The sequence below is a fragment of the Pelophylax lessonae genome (assembly GCF_965119305.1).
Source record: "Pelophylax lessonae genome assembly, chromosome: 2".
In the NCBI taxonomy this organism is placed as follows: Eukaryota; Metazoa; Chordata; class Amphibia; order Anura; family Ranidae; genus Pelophylax; species Pelophylax lessonae.
In genome coordinates, this window is record NC_138769.1 from 102793916 (window position 1) to 102813348 (window position 19433).

At 44.6% G+C, this 19433-nt stretch overlaps 1 protein-coding gene across 6 annotated transcripts in view; it reads left to right on the plus strand.

The window, feature by feature from the left end:
• Window positions 1–1211: 1211 nt before the first annotated feature.
• CLIC6 (chloride intracellular channel 6) overlaps window positions 1212–19433 on the plus strand; it is an 82836-nt gene continuing 64614 nt past the window's right edge. The window contains exons 1-2 of one of the 6 annotated variants that reach the window (XM_082244897.1): window positions 1212–1887; window positions 1987–3548. In XM_082244897.1, the coding sequence (XP_082101023.1) occupies window positions 1371–1887; window positions 1987–3548 (2079 nt within the window). In that variant the 5' untranslated portion in view covers window positions 1212–1370. Of the gene's footprint in view, window positions 1888–1980; window positions 3549–19433 lie in introns of all 6 variants that reach the window. The other 5 variants (XM_082244902.1, XM_082244898.1, XM_082244899.1 and 2 more) reach the window with 5 other exon arrangements.

Below are 19433 nucleotides of genomic sequence, written 5' to 3' on the forward strand. Positions count from 1 at the left end.
CCCTATGCAAACCACTGCGGCTGTCAATAGAAGGTTAATGATGCCCCCAGATCGGTTCGCATATCGCAGTGCGAACTGTCAAATAGTGCAGGAATCGGATCGCATTTGTGTGTGAACACCCATGCAATACGATTCCATTGCAGACCAAAAAAGGGTCCTGCACCATTTTGGTTCAAATGCAATGCAAATTCAGCCATACAATTCGCATCGCACAGACATCGCATGTAATCTGCACAGCAATGTGGTGCGAATCACATGCGATGTCTGGCTATTCGTCTATTGTGAACCGACACTTAGTACCACTGGTTCCCAAAAAAGCATCAAAAGTGTTAGTTAGGTGACAGATTTGTCCATAGCAATATCCCAATCCTGCTATAAGTCGCCGATCGCCGCCATTACTAATAAAAACAATAAAATGAATAAATAAATAAAAATATCCCATAGTTTGTAGGCGCTATAACTTTTGCGCAAACCAATAAAGATACGCTTTTTCTGACTTTTAAACCAAAAATATGCAGCAGAATACATATTAGTCTAAATTGATGAAGAAATTCGATTTTTACCTTTTTTTTATTGGGTGTGTTTTAGAGCAGAAAGTAAAAAATATTAGTTTTAAAAAAAAAAAATAAATAATTGTCAGTTGTTTTTTTTGTTAATAGCGCAAAAAATAAAAAAAACAGAGGCGATCAAATACCACCAAAAGAAAGCTCTATTTGTGGGTAAAAAGGAGTCGCACGACCGCGCAGTTAAAGTAGCGCAATGGCCTGGTCATGAAGGGGGGTAAATCTTCCAGGGGTGAAGTGGTTTTTAAACCTAGCCCTAGTTGTCATCGGAACAGGTGTCCCCATAGGATGATTTCCCTTCTTTTCCTGTTCCGACAAGTGTAACATTTTGGATCTGCTATCACTTGACAATGTTCACCGGGACAAATAGAGAGAGTGAATCTACCCAGCAGGGACACAGAGAACTACAACACAAAATGAGATCCTAATATGAATTCTTCTTCTGAGTCATTTGATGATCACAGGCACTGGGGGAACTATTCATTTATTAGTCTGCATTGGCCATGCATGCAGCTTTCCTTTAATGAGTGCAATGTGACCTGCAGAATGCAGAGGTGAGAGGTAATTCTTCTTGGGACCCGGAGCCTTGTGGTGCCAGTGGGAGGGTGTGGGGCGGAGGGAGGCTTGGGGAGTGGGACGCTCATAGCTTCACACTATTAGAGGATTTGTGAACACAGTCCTGGCTGCACTAATCCTGCACTGATCCAGGTCACCATAGTCACAGAGGAAGCCAAGGGAGGCTGACAGCTGGCCCACTCCACATACTGATCACTGGCACAGCTAGACTGAGAGCGGCACAGGGCAAGCATGGCAGAGGCAGCAGGTGAGCAGCCAGCACTGGCAGAGAAGACTGGGGTAAAGGGCGTCAAGGCAGAGAAAGGGCAAGCTGCAGAGGTGATTAAAGGGAGCAATGACACAGGTCCATGCCAGCTGAATGGAGGGGACGCACTCAGTTCTGTTGTTAGTGGACCAGAAACCAAGGGTGCAGAACTAGAGGCTAGGACAGAGGAGACCCCTGGAGGAGAGGGTGTAGGGGCAGAGGACAATGTGTCCCCTTCAGTGGAGGGTTCCGGGGCAACAGAAGAGAGTGTGACCCCCACAGTGGAGGGTGTAGGAGCAACAGAGGAGAGTGTGACCCCTGCAGTGGAGGGTGTAGGAGCAACAGAGGAGAGTGTGACCCCCGCAGTGGAGGGTGTAGGGGCAACAGAGGAGAGTGTAACCCCCGCAGAGGAGGGTGTAGGGGCAACAGAGGAGAGTGTGACCTCTGCAGTGGAGGGTGTAGGGGCAACAGAGGAGAGTGTAACCCCCGCAGAGGAGGGTGCAGGTGCAATAGAGGATGGTGTAGGGACAGAGGAGAGTGTGACCCCATCAGTGGAGGGTGCCATGGATGAGGAGAGTGTGACCTGCTCAGTTGAAGGTTCAGGGGCAGAGGAGAGTGTGACCCCTTCAGTGGAGGGTTCCGGGGCAGTGGAAAGTGCGACCCCAGTAGGGGCGGGTACCATAGGAGAGGAGAGTGTGACCCCCATAGTGGAGGGTGCAGTGGCAGAGGACAGTGTGACTTCCACAGTAGAGAGTGCAGGGGCAATAGAGGAGAGTGAGACAACCACAGAGAAGGGTGCAGGGGCAGAGGAGAGTATGACACCCATAGTGGAGGGCGCAAGGGTAACAGAGGAAACTGTGGTGTCTGCAGTAGAGGGTGTAGAAGCAGAGGAGAGTGTGACCACCGCAGTGGAGGGTACAGGGGTAACAGAGGAGAGTGTGACCCCCACAGTGGAAGGTGCAGGCGTAACAGAGGAGAGTGAGACCCCCACAGTGGAGGGTGCAGGGGTAATAGAGGAAAGTGTGACCCCCGTAGCGGAGGGTGCAGGGGTAATAGAGGAGAGTGGGAGCCCTGCTGAGCAAGGTGCAGTGGAAAAGGGGGATACCACAGTAGAAGAAGTGATTCCCCCCACACTGGAGGAAGGTAAAGCAGAGAAGGGACAGGCTGTAACCCCCACAGAGGGGGAATCTGTGATCCCCATAGTAGTGGAAGCTGTGACCCCCATAGTAGAGGAAGCAGTGACCCCCATAGTAGAGGAAGCTGTGACCCCAACAGTGGAGGAGGATGCAGGGCCAAAGGAGGTTGTGCCCCCAACAGAGGATAAAGGGGTGAACGCCAGGGCAGAAGAGGGTGAAGCAGGGACAGCTGTGGTTGTAGAGGAAGATACAGCTGAGAGTCAGGACATTGTAAGCCCAGCTCAGGTAGAGTTAGAAATGATTGAGGAACCTGAAGAATCTGACCATGGGGACACCAGTGCTGGGAATGTCAATGCTGAGGACAGTGGTGCAGTACATGAAGTCAAAGAAGAAGAGAAAGAAAGCAGTGAGAGTAGTGAAGGGACATCCAGCAGTGATGAAGAAGAAGAGGAGGAGAAGGAACAGAAAACTGAAGATGCAGAGGAAGGAAATAAAGGCGAGGAGCAAAAGGAAGCTGAGGAAGAATCTACAGAACAGGTAGAAGCTGATACGAATACAGAAGACACAGGAGCTATTACAGGAGATCAGGACGTTATAGAAAGTGTGACTAATGAGGAAGAATCCCAGGTTGCCAGTGAAGAGGAGAAAAAAGATCTGGGTCCCCAGGCAGAAGATGCAGTGGAACCAGGGACAGTGGCAGATGTCCCACTTGATGGATCTGATAATACATTGGACACCACAGTACCAGTAGAGAGCCCCCCAGAACAGGACAACATTGTCATAACAGAAGAGGCTGAAGTGGCACAAGGACTTGAAGAAGCTCCTTTAGGGGAGGCTGCTGGAACGGAAGAAACCCCAACACCAGTTCTTCCAGAAAACAAAGCCCAGCCAGATGGTCCTGATGCTGAAGAAGACACAGCTGCGGCAGATGTGGTTAGGGAAAATGGAACAAGTCCTTTAAGTGGCCCAGAATCTCCCCTGGAGAGCAATGACCTTCCCCAGGAATACGATATATCCCTGTTTGTCAAGGTAGGACTTGTTACTAATATGCAAGGTTACTTACTGTACATTGTCTAGTTGCTTTATGTCACACAATCTAATGAACATATACTGTATATCATAGAAAATATTTATTTATATATTTTTTGTCATTTTTGAAGACCAGGAAAGAGTCAGAACCTCTGTTGAATTTGTATTGTTGGTGTGCTCATTGGGAAGATTTTCCTCTTCTCCTGCCTGATGATGATACCATCATCGGACCCCAAAAAAATGCCCAAAAAAACGCCAGCTACAAAAACGCCCAGGTGTGTTTTTGCAGCAGGCGTTTTTTTTGGTCATTTTTTGGGGTCTTTGGAGGCAAGCAAAACATCTGAACTTCTGTATAGGGGTATGTATACACACACGCTTATATGTATTTATACACATACACACATATAGGTGTTATAGCAGAGAAGCCATATGGGTGTTAATTATTTCATTAGCGCAAGCATAGGTTTCTGCTATTTTCACACCTATATATGTGTATGTGTATATATACATACATGTGTGTGTGTGTATATATACCCCTACACAGAAGTACAGATGTTATGCCTGCCTCCAAAGACGCTCAAAAAATGCCCAAAAAACCGCCAGCTACAAAAACGCCCAGGTGTGTTTTTGCAGCAGGCATTTTTTTTGGGCATTTTTTTTGGGTCTTTGGAGGCAGGCAAAACATCTGAAATTCTGTATAGGGGTATATGTACACACACACTCTTATATGTATTTATACACATACACATATATAGGTGTTACAGCAGAGAAGCCATATGGGTGTTAATTATTTCATTAGCGCAAGCATAGGTTTCTGCTATTTTCACACCTATATATGTGTATGTGTATATATACATACATGTGTGTGTGTATATATACCCCTACACAGAAGTACAGATGTTATGCCTGCCTCCAAAGACGCCCAAAAAATACCAAAAAAAACGCCAGCTACAAAAACGCCCAGGTGTATTTTTGCAGCAGGAATTTTTTTTGGGCATTTTTTTGGGTCTTTGGAGGCAGGCAAAACATCTGAAATTCTGTATAGGGGTATATATACACACACACACACTTATATGTATTTATACACATACACACATATAGGTGTTATAGCAGAGAAGCCATATGGGTGTTAATTATTTCATTAGCGCAAGCATCGGTTTCTGCTATTTTCACACCTATATATGTGTATGTGTATATATGTCACCCTGCCATAGCAGTCAGAGTCAGTTAACCCTACACTACACTACGGTCCCCTTACACTTAACACTTTCCCTACAGAAACTAGATTATTAAATCTAACTATAGTTAGTGGAAAATAGCACCCTAACACACTTGATATCCCTTTCCTCACACTAATAATTGCTAAATGACACTTTAAAGCAGAAGTAACAGAACTGCTTCCACTCTCTTCCACATCCCTGTATTACAATGCTAGGAATTTGGCGGGGCTATCTTATATACTGGGGGGCGTATTCACTAATGATTGGCCTCTGGACCCCCTAGTCACTCCAATCACATTCCTAGCATTCTCCTGCCCCCTCAATTGGCTTTTACTGATGGTTCTGGTCCAATCACTGGCTTTTAAAGCCCATTTCCTGTCCCATTGCATTTTGGTCGGTTCTGGTTGCCGAATTCCAAACTTTTTCAGCAAAAAGTTCGGAATTCGGCCGAACCTCGAACAGCCAATGTTCGGGTCGAACCGATGGTCGACCCGAACCGTTCGATCATCCCTAGTGCTAAACCTTTCATCCAAATTCTAAATTGCTGCATTTGTAAATTTCAAAAGCCAGTGTAAAGGAATAGTAGTGGTAAAAAAAAAAACGAGAACAATTGTGGGTTTAACTAATCTTTTTTTTTTTTTTTTTTGATAATTCTCCTGTAAGGGGGCGTGGCAGGGGTGTGTGTCCTATGCCTACATTATTTTGCTAATAGGCATTCCTCGTTCTCATCTCAAAAAGTTGGGAGGTATGTCTCTGGTATATTTTTGCACTTTTTGTTTGGACTGAGCAATTATGCATTTTTAAATGGAACCTCAGTAAATTGCATTTTTGAGGTTAATCTGTGCGGTTTGCTGGTTTTCCATGTAAATGGGCAATAAAAACCTGACAGGTATTTCAACCCTTAGGCCCCTTTCACACGGGATTTCCGATCAGGTCCGCTTGTCAGTTTTTCAGGCGGACCTGATCGGATGCTCCATGCATCCCTAAGGAGTGGTAGATGTCAGCGGTGACATGTCCACTGACACCCGCCGCTATCCGATCCGATCCTGTCCATGAAATCTGGACGTATGGAAACCCTATTTTCCATCCGTCTAGACAGTGGCGGCTGATGCTCAAAATTTTTGGGGGGGCGCAAAAAAGAAAAATCTAATAGGCATTGCTTTGCGGCAAAAAAAACTCTGTAAAAATTGGGTGACTTTGAGGTCACAAAAGTGTGAAAGGGGCCTTCAGTAATAAAGGTATAGTGTGCCTCCTTCAATGCAGAGTGACCAGCGTGCCCCCTTTCAATGCAGAGTGACCAGCGTGCCCCCATTCAATGCAGAATGACCAGCGTGCCCCCATTCAATGCAGAATGACCAGCGTGCCCCCTTTCAATGCAGAGAGATCAGCGTGCCCCCCTTCAATGCAGAGAGATCAGTGTTCCCCCTTTCAATGCAGAGATATCAGTGTGCCCCCTTTCAGTGCAGAATGACCAGCATGCCCCCATTCAATGCAGAGAGATCAGTGTGACCTATTCAATGCAGAGAGTTCAGCGTGCCCCCATTCAATGTAGAGAGATCATCGTGCCCCCTTCAATGCAGAGATCATCGTGCCCCTTTTCAATGCAGAATGACCAGCGTAGCGTAGCATGCCCCCCCGACCAGTGCACTTACCTGATGCAGCGGCGGCTTCTCCTCAGTCCCCCGGCTTCTCCTCGAGTCCTCCCGCCTCCTCCTGGGCCAATGGCATGGTTTTTGCCTTTCGGCCAATCAGGAAGTGGGTCTCGGACCTGCTTCCTGATTGGCCAGGAGGAGGATCCGGGTGACAATAGTGAATTTTCATTCGCTATTGTCACACAATGGGTGGGCTCGGGGCGCACTGCTCTGCGCCCCGGGTCCTCCCTTTTCTGAAGCCTATTAGAGCCTCTGGCTCTAATCAGGTAAATCTGTAAAAAAAAACCCATGGAGCTCCATGAGTCCGGCGCCCCGCATGCAGATTAGGGGGCCGGATGCATGGATAGGGGGGGCGGCACCCCTGCGCCCCCAACGCACCGGCCGCCACTGAGTTTGGAGGATCGGATCAAATTAAAAACGGACACGGGGTCCATTATCATCTGATCTCTCATAGAGGAGTGACGGGCTCTGATAGGTCCGTCTCAGCACAGAGAACGGAGACGAACCTGTCATCCATCTGCTCAGCAGGGATTGGTGGATCAATCCCCGCTGAGCAAAACGGAGTCCGCCGGGCGGAAAGCCCGTATGAAAGGACCCTTACCCAATCATTTGCTGTTTTTTTCTGCGCATCAGAAAGCGATGTCATTACTTCTCGTCTTTGTGACACCCGTCAAAGTGATAGAAAGAGAGAATAAATGTTCCCTGTAAGGACTTGCTAGACCTTCTAACCCTTCATCTGTCTGTCAAAAAAGAAAACAGTTTAGGCTGGAATGGATTTCAGCTTTAAAAATTATTTTAAAGACAAATGAAAACACATATGCTGTATATCTCTGCAATACTTGCACATTTCCTCATGTTTTATCTCCCTCCACGTATATAAAAAAATGGCTGATCTGCCAGAAATGTACTCGGCTTTTATAGTGGCCATACATGCTTCAATTGTTTCATTTAACCACTTATGGACTGAAAGATTTTCCCCCTTAATGAACAGGCTATTTTTTGTGATTCGGCACTGCGTTACTTTAACTGACAATTGCGTGGTGGTGTGACATTGTACCAAAATAAAATTGATGTCTTTTTTTCCCACAAATAGAGCTTTCTTTTGGGGGTATTTGATCACCTGTACAATTTTTATTTTTTGCGCTATAAACAAAAAAAGAGCGACAATTCTGAAAAACAAAATAAAACAATATTTTTCACTTTCTGCTATATAACATTCCCAAAAACAAAATTTAAAAATCTATTTTTTTCATTATTTTAGGCACATTTTTATTCAGCTACATATTTTTGGTTACAAATAATACCAATAAGTGTATATTGATTGGTTTGCGCAAAAGTTAATGCGTCTACAAACTAGGGGAAAGATTTATGTCATTTTTATTTATTTTTATTTTTTTACTAGTAATGGTAGCGATCTACGCTTTTTAGGGAGACTGCGACATTGCGGCGGACAGGTCGGACCCCTAACTGACATTTTTGACACTTTTGAGGGGGACCAGTTACATTACTACAGTAATCAGTGTTAAAAATATGCACTGTCACTGTACTAATGACACTGGCATGGAAGGGGTTAACACCAGGGGCGATCAAAGGGTTAAATGTGTCCCTAGGGGGTGCTTTCTATCTGTGTGGGTTAGGGTATTTTGAATATAACCATATTTTGATCTGTCAGATTATAGGATTATAATAGAGATGCGATCAATGACATATGATAATAGGGTACGATTGCATTGTAACTGTCAATCAAAATCCACTTCCCTGCATATTGATTGAATACTGTAGGTTGTTGGCTATAGATCATTTATTCCTCTCAGAAAATAAATTAATAATTTATTAAAACCTGTATGGCCATCATTAAAGTGGTAATAAAGCTTGTTTTTTTTTTTTTAACCATGTCAACCCGGAATGTTTAACCCATTTATGACCAGGCCATTTTTTTGCAGTACAGCACTGTATTACTTTAACTGACAATTGCTTGGTCGTGTGACGCTGTACCCAAATAAAATGTATGTCCTTTTTTTTTTCCAAACAGAGCTTTCTTTTAGTGGTATTTGATCACCTCTGCATTTTTTTTTTTTTTTTTGCACTATAAGAAAAAAGGCTGACAATTTTGAAAAAAAAAAAACAATATTTTTTACTTTCTGCTATAAAACATATCCAATAAAAAACTTAAAAAAATCAAATGTCTTCGTCAGTTTAGGCCAATATGTATTCTGCTACAAGTTTTTGGTAAAAAAAAAAATCCCAATGAGTGTATATTGATTGGTTTGCGCAAAAGCTATAGTGTCTACAAACTATGGGATATGGTTATGGAATTGTTATTTATTTATTTTTTTTACTAGTATTGGCGGCAATCAGCAACTTATAGCGGGACTGCGACATTACGGTGCACAAATCAGAAACATAACTGACACTGTTGACACTTTTTGGGAACCAGTGACAGTAATGAAGTGATCAGTGCTAAAAATATACACTGTCACTGTACTAATGACACTGGCAGGGAAGGGTTTAACATCAGGGGCGATCAAAGGGTTAAATGTGTGCCTAAAATGTGTTTGCTAACTGTGTGGGAGGTGCTTGTACTGTGGGAAGGCAGAGAGCCGTGTTACTGCTTTGTAGGTACACAGGATCACAGCCTTCCCTTCTCACAGAACGTCAGTCTGACTTGTTTACATAGGCAGACCACCACTCTGCTTTTCTCGGGAATGATCGGCGGGTCCCAGCAGACATTGAGTCTGCCTGACCCACTGATTGGCTCCCGCTGTGTCCAGTCACAGCGGAAGCGGGTCAGCGGCAGCAGGCACGCGCCACAGACCCCGGAAGTGCAGAATCATATACGAGTACGTGATTCTGTGCAGAGTGGCCGCCCGGACGCAGTAAATGTACATGGGGCAGTCGACATTTGGGTAATGGCATCCCAGTCTTAGTCCGTAGGGTTCAGTATTGAGTTTCATAGTTACATATAGTTTGTGAGGTTGAGAAAAGACATCCGTCCATCCAGTTCAACCTATGATGTGTGTGTGTGATTGCTGTTAACCACACATTGTATACCCCTTTATGTTGTTGTCTTTAAGGTGCCCATCTAATAGTTTTTTGGAACTATCGATGCTCCCTGCTGATAACACTGCTTGTGGAAGAGAATTCCACATCCTTACTGCTCTGACAGTGAAGAACCCCTTACGTATTTTAAGGTTAAACCGCCTTTCCTCTAGTTTTAGTGAATGGCCACGTGTCTTATTGTATTCCCGTTCTCTGAATAGTTTGTTCCTTATGCTAGGGTCATCACCAGTACAGTATTTGTACATTGATATCATATCCCCCCTTATTGTCTCTTCTCCAGAGAGAATAAGTTCAGTGCTTGTAGTTTTTCCTCATAGCTGATGTCCTCCATTCCCCTAATTATTTTTGTTGCCCTTCTCCGGACTCTTTCCAGTTCCAGCACATCCTTCCTGAGGACCGGTGCCCAGAACTGGACAGCATACTCCAGATGTGGCCGGACCAAAGTCTTGTAGAGTGGGAGAATAATCTCTTTATTTCAGGAGTGGATCCCCTTTTTTATACATCCCAGTATTCTGTTGGCTTTGCTTGCAGCAGCTTGGCATTGCATGCCACTGCCAAGCCTGTTGTCTACCAGTAGCCCCAGGTCCTTTTCCATCCTAGACTCACCCAGAGGTTCCCCCCCTAGTGAGTAGCTTGCTTTCTGGTTTCTGATGCCCAAGTGCATTACTTTACATTTTTCAACATTAAACCTAATCTGCCATGTAGTTGCCCACCATATAATTTTGTTCAGGTCCGCTTGTAAGATTTCCACATCCTGCCCAGAAGATATTGGAATGCTTAGTTTAGTATCATCCGCAAATACTGAGATTGTACTAGATATCCCCTTTCCACACCAGCCCAATCCGAGTACTCCCCAAATCACCACCCTCTGGACTCTCCCCTGGAGCCAGTTCTCTATCCAGGTACTCACCTTATGGTCCATACCTACCTTCCTTAGTTTGTACAGTAAGCGTTTGTGGGGAACGGTGTCAAATGGCTTTGCAAAGTCCAGATACACCACATCCACAGGCTTACCTTTATCTAGGTGGCAGCTCACTTCATCGTAGAAGGTTAATAGATTGGTTTGGCACGAACGATTTTTCATGAATCCATGCTGATTACTACTAATAATACTGTTTTCATTACTAAAGTCTTGTATGTGGTCCCTTAACATCCCCTCCAAAATCTTGCAGACTACAGATGTTAGGCTGACCGCCTATAGTTACCCGGGATATATCTCGGCCCTCTTTTAAATATTGGTACCACGTTGGCTTTTTTCCAATCAGCTGGCACCATACCCGTCTGTAGACTATCCTTAACCACTTAAGCCCCGGAGGATCGGCTGCTCAAAGACCAGGGCCTATTTTGCGATTTGGTGAATTTAACGGACAATTGCGCGGTCGTGCAACGCTGTACCCAAATGAAATTGATGTCCTTTTTTCCCCACAAATAGAGCTTTTTTTTGGTGGTATTTGATCACCTGTGCGATTTTTATTTTTTGCGCTACAAACAAAAAAAGAGCGTAAATTTTGAAAAAATAAAATTTTTCACATTTTTTTATATGAAATTCTCAAAAAAAAATGTCAAAATCAAAATTTTTTTAAAATTGTAGGACAATTTGTTTTTTGCTACATATTTTTGGTAAAAAAAAAATCGCAATAAGCGTTTTTGGATTGGTTTGCGCAAAAGTTATTGCGTTTACTAACTACGGGAAAGATTTTTGTCATTTTTATTGTTTTCTTTTACTAGTAATGTCGGCGATCTGCGATTTTTTTTTTTTTTTTTGCGGGACTGCAACATTGCGGCGGAAGGATCAGAACCCTGACTGACATTTTTGACACTTTTGGGAGTACCAGTGACATTACTACACTAATCAGTGCTATAAATATGCACTGTTACTGTAAAAATGACACTGACAGGGAAGGGGTTAACTTTATTGGTGATCAGTGGGTTAAATGTATCCCTAGGGGTGTCATTCTAACTGTGGGGGGGGGCGTGGCTTGTGATGTAACCACAGAGACATACAAACCTACATAGCAGGATCGTATAGTCTCTGTACTTACATCAGGGAGAATGACAGACGGCTTTGTTTACATCAGCTGTCTGCCTTTCTCCCTCTCCTGCGGGAGATCGCGAGTGGCCGGTGGACATCGGAGCCACTGGTCACATGCGCGGGGATCCCTGTGAATGAGCGGGGGCGGGACCCCCTACAGGCTCCTGGGCTAGCAACACAGCCCTACGTCGGTTTGCCCAGGAGCGGCTGACCGCCACAGTAAATAGTCATGCGGCGGTCGGCAAGTGGTTGAAGATCAAGAATAACGGTCTGGCTTTAAGAACTGTTCTTTAAGAACCCTCGGGTGCAAGCCATCCGGTCCCGGTGATTTATTTATGTTAAGTTTCTCTAGTTTAGTTCTAAATCTATCCTCTGTTAGCCATGGCGGTATTTCCTGAGGTGTATTATTTAGTTTATCATTACAAGCTGGGTTAGTGTAGCCCCCCAATTCTTTTGTGAAGACTGAAGAAAAGAAACTATTTAGCACTTTCGCCTTCTCTCTGTCCTCTGTGGCCAAATTCCCTTCATTGTCTTTTATGGGGCCAATGTGTTCTGGCCTCGCTTTCTTACTGTTTATATACTTAAAGAATTTCTTGGGGTTTTTTTTACTCTCTTCCGCCATATGTCTCTGATGTTCTATTTTAGCCGCCTTGATTTCGCCTTTACATTTCTTATTGCATTCTTTGTAATGTTGGAATGCTGCCAATGACCCCTCAGCCTTGTATTTTTTGAATGCCTTTTCTTTAGTATTAATATGCATTTTAATGTTGGAGTTTAGCCACCCAGGGTTTATTTATACACCCCTCAGTCCCCTACTGTCCATGCTTTCTGCCAAGGATTGGATGAGGCTGCATGAATATGTAGGTGAGGGTCTGCCTCTTCCATCCACTATATTCTGGAACCTACCAGAATCCAGAGGAAAGCAACAGAGCCTGCAACCAGCAGAACCCAGAACATCCAAAAGCAATTGAACACTTCTCTTCTGCTACAGGGGAGCCAAAAATGAAATTTACCTCACTGTTAGCAACCTAGCTAGGAGGGTGCTAAATAGCTAACAATGGGGGTGTTTACAGTGGGGATGGCACCGAGGGGCGCTACGGAGCGTAAAGCTGGTCTCCTGACAATAGGAAAGTGGTGTGGGGTCTTGTACTGTGTTAGCCAATAATCAATGCAGAGAGTTTGTAGTTTAGGTGATACCTTTTATTGACTAAATTAGATTATTAAATTACGTATTAACTTGAAAGGTATCACTTAACCACTTGCCGACCGCGCTAATGACAGCTACAGCTTGGTCATCCAGTTCTGGGAGGGCGTTCATTGACGTCCTCCCAGACCCCTGCCCCTGCGTGCCTCCTGTGGCGTGCATTGGGCGCAGTCTGTGACTGATGTGTCCCTCAGACACAGTTGATCACAGATCAGGGTAAAGGGCCAATCACAGTGGCCCTTTACTATGTGATCAGCTGTGTTCAATCACAGGTGGTCATATGTAAACAGACATGCCGGTTATTGGAATTATATTCCCTGCAACACTGTGTCTGTGGGAGGAAAGGAGTGCCATTAACCAGCAAGGCTGTCAGGACATTGTTCAGACTAATAATCAGGGCAGCCTCATCAGTGCAGCCTATCAGTGCTGCCTATAAGTGCCCATCAGTGACGGCTCATCAGTGCAGCCTATCAGTGCCAATCGGTGCAGCCTACAGTTGCCGCCTATCAATGCCCATCAGTGACGGCTCATCAGTGCAGCCTATCAGTGCCAATCGGTGCAACCTACCATTGCCGCCTATCAGTGCCCATCAGTGAAGAAGAAAAATTAGGTGTTCACAAAATTTTATAACAGAAGCTAAGAAAAAGGTTTGTTTTTTTATTTTTTTTTTAATTTTCTGTTTTTTGTTATAATTAAAAACCCAGTGGGGATTGAATACCACCAAAAGAAAGCTCTATTTCTATGAAAACAATTATAAAAATTTAGTTTGGGGACAGTGTTGCATGACCGCCCAATAGTCATTCAAAATATGACAGTGCTGAAAGCTGGCCTGGGCAGGAAGGGGGGTGAAAGTGCCTGGTAAGCAAGTGGTTAAACTACAAACTTTCAGATCACTGGGACCAAAATAATTAATAAAAAAAAAGAAATATGAAAGTTTAATTAAAAATTATCATTAGTATGTTAATGAGGGGAAAGGAGGAACCAAGGAACGCAAAATATAAGCAGATTATACTTCAGCTTTAACCTCTTCTTGAGCTCTCCACGTACATTTACTGCAGCGGGGCGGCCTCTCGCAAGCCCGCTGCCAGCGACCAGCTCCCGCTGTGATTGCACAAAGCAAGAGCCAAACAGCGGGTCCGGCGGACCCCCATGTCTACCAGGACCCGCCAGGGACTCCCGAGGCAGACAGAACGATGGAAACAGGGCATATCGCCGTTCGGTGACAGAAGAAGATAGAGAACTTGTGTTTCTGCTAATCAGGAACACAGATCTCTGTATTCTTACAGTACAAGCACCTCCCCCACAGTTAGAAAGCACTAGAGGCAAATAGAAACAAAGAAAGGGCGCAACGACCTAGCGCATTATCCTCATTAACAGGCTTTATTCATGCATCATATAAAAATGGCTACTCACAAACATAGGCGAAAAAAGATCATATCAAGCTCAGTTGCTCAAATGTCAGGAGTAGTCCATAAATTAGTCCATATCCGATAAGATGACGGCTGACGCGTTTCGAGGCTTAGCCTCTTCCTCAGAGCCACTGTTTCATGACTTACTCCTCAGTTAAAATAACAATGCATTACTCTAATCCCCTCCCTCAGACCTTGGGGGCCCCTCCCTCTAGGGGAGTGGCTGAGGTACTATATCCTTCCCTCTTGTAACACTATCATTCATCCCCCAATGGGGTTAATGCATGAAACCCATGGAATGTACCCCACAGCTGCATTATTAAAACAAAATAAAACCATTGCACATACAATTGAATAAAATTGATCTACACAATACAGCTACAAAAATTAGCATCCATTTGAAATAGCAAAAACCCACAAGGAGGGGATGAGTTTGATTTTTGCATCAATCAATGTGGACACAGCCTGGACAACATTTGGATGGATCCCAGCAGGCTCAATTGGCCCTCTGGGATCTCATTTGATCCTGCCACAGCATCCCCAAAGGTTAAAGGTAAAGGTGGGGTATGTACACGTCCAGTAATACACCAGTAGTCCTCCAATAACAGTGAAAGTGTTTCAAGCACCTGCATTAATCACATATATTATTGGTTTCTATTCATACATTTTTATTTACATTTTTATTTTTACTTTCATTGTGATTGTGGGTTTTTGCTATTTCAAATGGATGCTAATTTTTGTAGCTGTATTGTGTAGATCAATTTTATTCAATTGTATGTGCAATGGTTTTATTTTGTTTTAATAATGCAACTGTGGGGTACATTCCATGGGTTTCGTGCATTAACCCCATTGGGGGATGAATGATAGTGTTACAAGAGGGAAGGATATAGCACCTCAGCCACTCCCCTAGAGGGAGGGGCCCCCGAGATCTGAGGGAGGGGATTAGAGTAATGCATTTGTAGCGGGGTCTTCCATTATACAAGTTGTAAAGGACTGCTGCTTGACATTTTCAGGAACTCGGCTCCCTCTAGTGGTGCTGAGGTTACACTGCAAGCAGTCAGTAATATCTTGGACACTAAAGACTACATTACCCACACTGCAGTTGTGATACCAGAGTGCACTGCCTCACCGTGCAGCCTTCTGGGGGATGATTTATAAAGGAAGGGAGGAGCCAGACCCTCTCTCTTGGGATGCTGATCTGAAGCCAGCAGGGGACCAACACAGAGGACTGTCGCCGTACTGAGAGGCCATAACACTCGGGTCTATAGTGATTAAAAAGTGGATCCTCTGATTCCTGGCAGACAATCTACTCTGGACGTCCATCGTTGTTTGCAAAGTCAGGATCCGCCCAGTGGCAACACCCGGCGAGGTTTGTGACCAGAACTAGAGACTGTGGTAGCAGTGGAAAGTGCCTGGGAACAAGGCCGGTTGGTGAGAAGGGCACCTGCCCACAAATTGATTCCCTGTTAAGGAAAAGGTGTCTCCGGGTGGTACTATATCAATAGCTAATGTTCTGCCACATACTTGAGGCCTAGTGTACCTCCCTAGAAATCACCAAGTGGGTACCAGTGCATAAAACGCCAGGATACAACACTTGCAACACTAGTGAGCCGCCCATCCCTGTGAGACAAGACATTAGGTGCATGTTTGGAGCCTTTAACTTTACTGTGTCCCTCCTAGAACTGCCTATTACCTCTCTTGGATTATAAATTGATGTGCACCAACATTTGCTAGCGAAGACATCCATCCGGGAAAAGAAACTGTGTGTGTGGGGCCCGTATAAGTCTGGCCTGTATGGTAAAGTGATTGGACGTGTACAGAGAGTAACTTTAAGGGAAGGGCTCCTGTGTGTCAATTAACTACACAAGTAGACCTGTGTAGCTGTATTAATTACATGACTTACCAATTTGATTAAATTCCAGTTCATTAGATGTCTCCTGCAGTATGTTGTGAAGTCCATTTGTATGCTAATGTATGCTGTTCTCATTGCACCCCAGTGAAGTTGTTTTAGCTAAACGTAAACTTGGTGTCGCACCTGGGCCACAGGGAGCTACTGGAGAAAGGTAACCAGATGTTTATTCTCATTTAAAGTGATATCTGCCAATTTTTGCTCCTTAATAGTCCTCTGGTGTTATTAACTGATATTGTGTCAGTTGTGCCTAGGGAGGGTTCGAGCCACGTTTGAGGGTTGGTAGGCAGGACGTAGACCTAATAGTCTAATCAGCAGCTCCTACGGGGGTAGTGCTACACATTGTTATTTTAACTGAGGAGTAAGTCATGAAACAGTGGCTCTGAGGAAGAGGCTAAGCTTCGAAACGCGTCAGCCGTCATCTTATCGGATATGGACTAATTTATGGACTACTCCTGACATTTGAGCAACTGAGCTTGATATGATCTTTTTTCGCCTATGTTTGTGAGTAGCCATTTTGATATGTTGCATGAATAAAGCCTGTTAATGAAAATAATGCGCTAGGTCGGTGCGCCCTTTCTTTGTTTCTCTTTGCCTCTAGTATCGTTGGACTACCCCAGTCCGTTTTGGGCAGCAAGACCTTAGCCATCTGAGACGCCAGTTGTGAGTCCCATGGGGAGTGTGGTCGGGGGGCTTGGATTCCAAACGCAGGAGAAGGGTGGTATCACCTTATTGTTTTGGAGCAGTTAGAAAGCACTCCCTAGGGACACATTAACCCTTTGATCGCCCCTGATGTTAAACCCTTCCCTGCCAGTGTCATTAGTACAGTGACAGTGCAATCCTATTTAGCACTGATCACTGTATTGTTGTCACTGGTCCCCAAAAAATTGTTAGTGTCAGATTTCTCCGCCCCCAATGTCGCAGTCCCGCTATAAGTCGCTGATCGCCCCCATTACTAGTAAAAAAAATAAAATGAATAAATAAAAATATCCCATAGTTTGTAGACGCTATAGCTTTTTTTGCAAAGCCAATCAAAATACGCTTATTGGGATTTGTTGTACCAAAAATATGTAGCAGAATACATTTTGGCCTTAATTGATGAAGAAATTAGATTTTTTTCCATATTTTATTGGATAAGTTTTAAAGCAGAAACTATAAAAAATATATATATATATTTTTTCAAAATTCTCGGTCTTTTTATATTTATAGGGCAAAAAATACAAATAAAATCGCAGAGATGATCAAATACAAAGGAAAGCTCTATTTGTGAGAAAAAAAGGACATCAATTTAGTTTGTGTACAGCGTCGCACGACCGCACAATTGTCAGGTAAAGAAACGCAGTGCCGTTTTGCAAAAACAGCCTGGTCATGAAGGGGGGAAAACCTTCCGGGGCTGAAGTGGTTAAATTGTATGTCTAGCCGAAACTAGGTTCTACAACCACCACATCTATTTCCAGCTGTCATTCCACGGGTAACACTGATTCAGTCATGCATCCTCCTCATTCCAACGTTTGGGTAAGCAGCTAAGACTCTTCACCATGCCTGCTGCACGGAGATACAGCTGCAGGATTTACTGTGAGCTATAACTTAGCATTTAATAAGATCTGAACCCTTGCTGGAAGACATTTCCTTTTCTATAGCACTGAGCATCATAAACAATTGCCACGGCTTTTCTTCCTATAAAATACTGGTTTTTACCTTTGTTCATCCTCAGTGCTGCTGATCTCCTTTTGCCTCTTTTTAGCCAGTTCCAGGTTTTCTGATCAGTGACAACGCAGAGTCATTGCTGTGCAATATGTGTTGGGCATTCGCCTTAAGTCTTCACCAGGGGTGCGTGTGACCAGGTGACATTGCAGGAGAGAAGTTGGGGGTCTCTTGTCAAGCTGGGTGATTTCAGCTCCCAACCTGTACTAAAAGGTGACCAGATTTTTAAAATGAAATCCGAGGACATATTTTTTTTTTTTGGCAAATGGCACAGGACTGCATATTATACAGAGCACTGGGCACAGGACTACATAATACACAGAGCGATCGGCACAGGACTACATAATACACAGAGCACTGGGCACAGGACTGCATAATACACAGAGCGCTGGGCAAAGGACTACATAATACACAGAGCGCTGGGCACAGGACTACATAATACACAGAGCGCTGGGCACAGGACTACATAATACACAGAGCGCTGGGCAAAGGACTACATAATACACAGAGCGCTGGGCACAGGACTACATAATACACAGAGCGCTGGGCAAAGGACTACATAATACACAGAGCGCTGGGCACAGGACTACATAATACACAGAGCGCTGGGCAAAGGACTACATAATACACAGAGCGCTGGGCACAGGACTGAATAATACACAGAGTGCTGGGCACAGAACTACATAATACACAGAGCTCTGGGCACAGGACTGCATAATACACAGAGCGCTGGGCACAGGACTACATAATACACAGAGCTCTGGGCACAGGACTGCATAATACACAGAGCGCTGGGCACAGGACTGCATAATACATAGAGCTCTGGGCACAGGGCTACATAATACACTGAGCACTGGACACAGGACTACATAATACACAGAGCTCTGGGCACAGGACTGCATAATACACAGAGCGCTGGGCACAGAACTACATAATACACAGAGCGCTGAGCACAGGACTACATAATACACAGAGCGCTGGGCACAGGACTACATAATACACAGAGCGCTGGGCACAGGACTACATAATACACAGAGCGCTGGGCACAGGACTGCATAATACACAGAGCGCTGGGCACAGAACTACATAATACACAGAGCGCTGAGCACAGGACTACATAATACACAGAGCGCTGGGCAAAGGACTACATAATACACAGAGCACTGGACACAGGACTACATAATACACAGAGCTCTGGGCACAGGACTGCATAATACACAGAGCGCTGGGCACAGAACTACATAATACACAGAGCGCTGAGCACAGGACTACATAATACACAGAGCGCTGGGCAAAGGACTACATAATACACAGAGCGCTGGGCACAGGACTACATAATACACAGAGCGCTGGGCACAGGACTACATAATACACAGAGCGCTGGGCAAAGGACTACATAATACACAGAGCGCTGGGCACAGGACTGAATAATACACAGAGTGCTGGGCACAGAACTACATAATACACAGAGCTCTCGGCACAGGACTGCATAATACACAGAGCGCTGGGCACAGGACTACATAATACACAGAGCTCTGGGCACAGGACTGCATAATACACAGAGCTCTGGGCACAGGACTGCATAATACACAGAGCACTGGGCACAGGACTGCATAATACACAGAGCGCTGGGCACAGAACTACATAATACACAGAGCGCTGAGCACAGGACTACATAATACACAGAGCGCTGGG